At 56.1% G+C, this 6,973-nt stretch overlaps 1 protein-coding gene across 1 annotated transcript; it reads right to left on the reverse strand.

Annotated features, from left to right (window-relative positions):
- Positions 1–5,098: 5,098 nt before the first annotated feature.
- LOC104510635 (regulator of G-protein signaling 3-like) lies at positions 5,099–6,391 on the reverse strand. The gene is given in 4 exon segments (XM_010152951.1): positions 5,099–5,284; positions 5,378–5,544; positions 6,189–6,268; positions 6,270–6,391. Coding segments are annotated over 4 exon segments (555 nt in total).
- Positions 6,392–6,973: the final 582 nt, after the last annotated feature.

A 6,973-nucleotide genomic window follows, 5' to 3' on the forward strand; every position in this document is an offset into this window, starting at 1 on the left:
GGGTTGTTGTAGGACTAACATTGCTCATGCCAGCCACAGAGGTTGGTGGCTCCTTACAGCCCCATTTCAAGGATGCATCTGGAGGGCATCACCGCTTGTGGGTCCCCTGGGCAGGATGACAGCCTGCACGGGGCAGCGCTGAGCTGGGTATCCCACACACACACTGCAGAGACTTCCCTCAACCCCCCCATAGAGCTTTTCTAAGACCAGCCCTAGGGTCACGGTCTGGAAGGACAAGAGCCCACAAATAGATCTCTGCCCCCCCTGGTCCTTATCAAACCCAGTGGAACCCAAAGTCCCCAAACAAACCCCGATTTCCATCCCCACCATGCAGATGACAAAGACCAGGTGTTCCCGCGGCTGCTCTCCGGCCAGCTTCTGGGCATCTCAGCTCCCTGATAAGCTGCAGTAACTTTCTGAGGGGGGTGCAGTGACTCGCACAGTAAGTCAGCCGTGTCACCAGGGCAGGGGAATTCTTGTGTCTGCAGTTTCAGTATCTAGCTGTTGAGCTGTGTTTAGTCTACAGCTAAAAAGTAGCCTTGTTTCAATTCTGAGAATATTTGTCTAATCAGGGGTCCAAGGAATTATTTTGCTTAGTAGACAGCTATGTTTATTCGTGTAAGTTTATACTGCAGGATGGATGCCTTGGAAAAGCCCAGTAAAGGCTGTGCATTGCTGGAGCGTCTCAGGACATGCTGCCCACCTGGAAAAAAGGAAGAATTGCATTTTTTGCAGAAGCACAGAATGGCTTTACACTCATGGCTGCTAGCCAGCTCTGAAATGAGGCCCCTGTGCAACCCAAGTGCTGCTTGCTGCACAGACAATATTACACCTCCCGGATGCTGCGGATGCTCATCTGCGTGCGGGTGAGGACCGGTGCTGGCCAAGGGGCAGAACCGTGGCGTGGGACACCCGCACTGCTCATTAGCTTCTCCCAATAAGTCTTCATCCAAGAGGTGCTCAGCATCTTGAACTGTATTTTTAGGTATCTGCTGTCTTCAGAACTTCATTCCCTTTTGTAAATCACAGGTGACCCCAACACCCTGGCTGTGACGTTAGGAAGCTGAGCTCAGGGATACTTAAAGGGTCAAGGCCCATCACCTGGAACAGGTTAGTGATTTACCAGCCTCCATGAGACTTTTTGATTTATCCCAACCTCCTCATCCCTGAGGATGTGGGGAAACCGTGATGTTAAACCCAGGACTTTAGGACGTTTTTCCCAGCAAGGAAAACCTTAAACACCTATGGGGTCATGGCATTTTTTTTGAACTGAATAAAGCATTCAGCATTTTCTGGTGATTATTCCCATTTTCCCATTTAAATCCTTTCCCTGGGGTGCCTCATGGCTGCCTTCAGCTTGGTGAGCTTTGTCCAGTGAATGAACAGCGAGCACCCGCGCCTCAGTGGACTTTACCCTGTTTGCACATGACAAACACAGCCGAGTTGTGACTGCTTGCAACTGAGCAACCACTAATTTTTAGCCCCCAGATAAATCCTTGTTATCTGCTGAGATAAGGCCAGCTACAGCATCCTCCCAGTTTTGGAAGGCACCAGTTTCCACACTGGGAAATTGCCTTTGGCCGCTGCACACGTGGGCTTTGGTATGAGCCCGAGATGGGCAGCGGCTCTTGCTGTCACCACCCCATGCCAACCACCACCTTCGTGGCTTTGGTGGCAGTGGCTTGGTCACAGGTAATGGTTTTTCCTCTGCAAAAGGCCACTTCTCCCTCCCCAGGGTCATCCCCAACCAGGTCACCCCCTGTGATTTCACCACAGGAACATGTCTCCGGGTGTTGGCAATTCTGATTTAAGGTTGTGCCTCAAATTAGGAATTAGGACTACCTAATTCCCATTTTCATTGCCCAGGCTCTTCATGTTGGCATCGACAATTCCGTAATGACTTCTCTTTGCATCCCTTGCAGCCTAATTGGATTTTGACCTGAGCATCTTATTTTCTGCTAAATAAGAACATTTCTGTCCCCCTCCTGCTAGTGTTGTAAACTTGGTGCCCCCATACCAGCCTCAGCAGCTCCACATCACCTAATCCCCCCTGGAAAAGGAGCTGCTCGGGGCAGTGGGGCTGTATCTCCATCCTGACCAACATCCCCCAGAACGAGCCCACTCCATGAGCTGACATCCCCCATCCAGTTCTCATCCAGACACTCCATCGCCCTGTGAGACAAAGGCTGGGAGAAGCTCCAGGCACGGAGGGGACAAAGCTGTGGCTTCAGTGTCAGTGCAGGGCCCATGATGAGACCTGTCCTGCTGCCATGGGCAACGAGAAGGCACTGACCATCCCAGGAAGACCATGGGATAAGCACCCAGCATTTCCCTCCTACCCCAGCCCTGCCTCTCCTAGAAATCCAGCGCCTGCCAGACACACGAGGATGGTGTTTGCGGAGTGACTCACGCTAACCTGGCCTGACAGCAATAAATTCTGTTACAGCAATAACCAAATTTCTGCTGCTCACGCAGGGCTATTTCCGTTTACTTCAGGGAGTCACCCCAAGTCCCCATTCCTCCGCCTTCGCACGCACCAGCGCCACTGTCCCCCGTCTGCAGGCAGGTCGGTGGCGGTGATCCATTCACCAGATTCCCACCCCGCAGGACCCATGGCAGCTCCAGCCCTTGCTGCCGGCCCTGCCAGGTCGCCTTGGACAATCCTCATAAGCTGTTGGGCTGCTGGGCTCACAACCAGGCGTGGGTACGTGGGTTGGGTGCTCCTGGGCATCACCAACAGCCACAGGGTCGCTGGAGCTGGCACGCAGGGCAGAGAGACGGTACCGAGCTGCCCCCACAAAGCTCCCTGAGCCAAGCACCCCCCACGCTGCCCCTAGGAGCCAGGGACATGGAGAAGTGGGGGGCCAACCAAGTGACCCTGAAATCCCACTTTCCTGACCCTGATGGTTTGGGACAGAGCGAGGGGTGCCCAAGAGTATGTGGGTGGTGGAGAGAGGGGGGCAGCACAAGAAAATCTAGGGAAACCCTCCAGCTGGGGAGGAGGTGACAGCTCTCAGCAAGGCTGGGGAAGAGGAGTGCCTGGCTTGGAGGAGCCCGCTGGAGTGACCATGGCAGCACTCGCAGGGGGGCTGCACCGACCCACCGGGTCCCAGCAGCGCCAGGGATGGTGACTGGGTCACAGCTGGGACACTAGCCCATGGCCTCAACCCCGGGGGTGCCAAAAGCATCCCCAGGAGAGCCACGCAGGCATCACACAAACTCTGCTGCCTCCAGCCAAATCTTGAGGGCTCTGCCTCAGTTTCCCCACCTGGCTATCACCTGCTGGTTGTTTAAGGAGGGAATCACAGACAATTTCCCAGAAGAGACCGTATCTGCCAGGGAAAGCTGTGCCTGGGCGGGATTGCAGGAGCAGCCCCACCACCTCCATCCCTGGGGGTTGCCAGCAGCCCCTCTGCACCACCGCAAGGGACAGCACGGCCCCGTGGCACTGCACGCACATCTCTGAGCCATCCAGGGCTGATCACAAGCAGCTGACGGGCACGAGACATTTCAGCTACCGAACGCGCCGCAAACAGCCTCTACAAAACGTTTCCGTCCTAGAGCAGAGCTGCCAGGCGCTGCCTTAGCTGGGGGGAGCAGCCCTGGCAAGCCGTGCGGCCGGGGCCCAAAACAGCACTGCTGAGCGTTTTTGTTGCTTCTTCTGGTGCGTCCCCGGAGGAGCCCAGAACTACACTAGGTCACTTGTGTTCCTCATCATTTCCAAGTGCAGACAGCCCTGCCCCACCGTGTTTAAACAGTGAACACTATCCCTGGGAACAGCCTCGTTTTGGGCAAAGCTTTCTGTGTCCTTGCAGGGCTACACCCAGGCCTGGCCCCACGAGCATCTGGCAGCTGCTCCATCCTAAAAAACAGCTCAGGTATTCACAGAACCTCATTTTCCCATCTTTAGCCAGGGAGTAACAAGATCTTACGCTCCTCGGTGAAGCAGGGGACACCCGGCTCCGCCAGCACTGAGAAACATGCCACGAAGAAAAGGCAGGTACAAGAAATTATATTCTTCTTTTATTTACCTATGACCATGACAAGGTATTTTTGCTAGCTGCAGAGATGCTTCGCACTGTAAACTGGGTGCCTGGAGGCAGGCAGTCCGTCCAGCTCTGCCAGGTCCAGCAACCAGCCCCGCTTCTCCAAACACAGTATTGTTATCCAGAGTAAGGAGAGCGTCTGATTCACAGAGCTGCTCTTCTCCGTCACCAAACCCTCCGTCGTCAGGGCACGATATATACACCCAGGCTCCCCCAGCGGCCTGCTGCTAGGGAACGCGTTTTGTCAGATAAAACCTGCTAACTTAGAAAACGTTGTACGCACTCGGAAAAAAAGGCATCCACTCCACCGGAGAACTCCACCGCGACACACACAAATATTGCACTTGTAATTTCAGAACAGGAAAGGACACGAGGATTTCCTATCACACAGCAACGCGTCCAGCTATAGGAGGTCAATAAATAAACCAGGGGTGGGAGCGGGAGGCGGTTGGCTTGCACACCTCCAGCACAGGGGAAGGAGCTGGTTTCGCTGCTCCCAGGGGGACCCACCACGAGCGAAGGAAGCGACGGGGTCCTGCAAGATAGCTGCTTTTGGGGGAGCCGTGAGGCATCGCCGGCACAGGGAAGCACAGCAGCATCATGGGGCTGGTCCAGTTCAGAAGCCTTTCATCCGGGGAAGATGCTCCTGTCAGTGCTGTTGTCCCCTTGCTGGAGCCCTGCACAACAGTCCTCTTCCTCGAAGGGGCTCACTCGTCGCCTTCCGGCAGCACTGGCATCTCAGGTGCGTGCTTCACAGTAGTCTTGTGGGAGCTTCCCTCCTGGCTACAATCCATGCAGGAGTCACCCCGAAGGCGTCGTACCAGCGATGGTGAGACGGGGCAATGGAGCAGTACCAGACTGCTTGGCTTGTTGGTCCCCTCGGCCTCATGCTCGGTGCCTTCCGCTGCCCCACACTCATCCACTGCAGGAATATGGCTTGGGGGCACGAAGGGCAGCGGGAAGGCGTGCTCCCATCGTCCCTTAGGAAGGCCTCGCCGCCCGATTTCATGTAAACACACAGCTCCCAGCCTGCCCCAAGACAGTCCTTGGGTCTACAGTGGCGAGCTGGCTTTCTTCTGGTTAATTATGTCCAAGTACAAGTCAGAGCGGAGGAAGCGGGGGTAGGAGTCCTTCTCCATGAGTCCATAAATCCTCTTCTGCGCGAGGTCGAAGCAGCTGCGGGTGATGTTCTGTAGGTTCTCCTTGGTGTGCTCCCGCGTGTAGGAGTCCAGATTGACCTGTGGGCAGAGAGACCAGCAGCGCCAGTGAGCGGCTCCGCAGGCAGCTGCTGTGCCGCGGAGCCACACGCCGGCACAGAAGCCAGCCCTCACCTCCTTGCAGGACTGGATGGCAATGTACTCGGCGAAGATCTTCTTGGCCTTGGAGACCATCTTGGACTGGGATTTGATCTTCTTGAACTCCTCGCAAGCCAGCCAGAACTCCAGGTTCTCCTCACTGAACTCAGTGCGCAGGAAGGCCCTGAAGGCAGCGAGTCCATCTGCAGGGACAGAGACACATCTCTACACCCTGATCGAAGGCAGAGAGCAGTTCAGCAACCCTGCAAAGGTGCAACCTAAACTGCCTCCCCGCAGCCCCCTAAAACGCCTCCGTGAGCCCTTGAGCAAAACAGGCAACGACAGCATTGCCAGCCGAAGCATGGCAATGCAAGCCATCCGTGTGCTGAGTGCACAGTCCTCAGCCCGGCTGCATGCATGGAGAGCTGAGGGGGAGGATGCAGCAACGGGGAGCGAACCCCCTCGCCATCCCTATGGGGTACGGGTGTGGGCTGTGAACACAGTGCAGGGTGCCCCAGATGTGATAACACAAGAAGGGGAATGGTCTAAAGCAGCTCCTGCTTCACAGACCCACTGCACAGCTCCAAATGAAGCACATGAATCGCTGCCTTTTCCTCCCCACGCTGGAGGGGGACTGCAGCCCCAAGCCACAGCTCTCCCTGGCCCCTATCACTAAATCCCCACCTGGCCCAGGCTGGAGTAGAAGGGGTGCAGGAAGGGGCAGACTCATTTCTTTGTCTACCTCCAAACCCCAGAAGGGATTACCATAGGAAATCCCAGATTTATTCATGCACGTGTCCGGATATTCCCCCAGCAGCAGAGGCAGAAGAGACCAGCAAACACTTACATTTGTGCAGCAGCAGCTTCTCCAGAGAGTCCCCCCACTTGAGAGCTTCCTCGGGCGTGGGCCTGCGGGAGAAGGACAGCGCGTTGGCCAAGCGAAGCTGCAAAAGCCGCGTTCACACCTGCCACCACCCAGCACGAGCAAAACATTTCCAGCCAATAAAGCAATGTTGTGTGCCCCGTTGGGGCTGGCCCCAGCTCCCACATCGGCTCGAGCAGCGCCGGAGCATCCGCTGGCAGAACCAGGCTCTGTGCCGGGCAGCACTGTGGTGGCTCTGCTGGGAGGAAACCTCTGCCTTAGGACTGGCAGGAAGAAATTCCAATATCAAGACGGCTGTGCGGGAAGCTGTGCCGCACAGGGTGTCTGAGCAAGAATTGGAAAAGCTCTGGGCAATTCCCGGGAGGCTGTGGGACAGCAGGGATTTCAGCCTCCCTGTTCAGGCAGCTGGATGAGCCACCATCTGCGAGAGCGGGGAGGGCTCGTCTCCGGCTGCTGGAACATCTCCAGAGCAAAGTGGTTTTTCAAACCATCCTCCAGCCAGTTAAAAGTTTCACGTACAGGCTGTGGAAGAAAGCAGCCGTCAGGAAAATTTCCAGCCTGAGCCTCTGCTGTGCTGCCTCCCGGGCACGGACGTCCCACCCGCCTGGGGGGAATTTTCAGCCAACAAATGTTTTTAATGCTCCTGTGGATACAAAAACTGTTTGTCCACAGCTTCCCCGAACGGGAAGACCCCAGCCTCCCTGGAGGTGATGTTCAGCCCGGCGCAGCTCTTCCCCAAGCCCCCCACG

This window comes from Eurypyga helias, unplaced genomic scaffold (genome assembly GCF_000690775.1).
Source record: "Eurypyga helias isolate BGI_N326 unplaced genomic scaffold, ASM69077v1 scaffold1866, whole genome shotgun sequence".
Lineage (NCBI taxonomy): Eukaryota > Metazoa > Chordata > Aves > Eurypygiformes > Eurypygidae > Eurypyga > Eurypyga helias.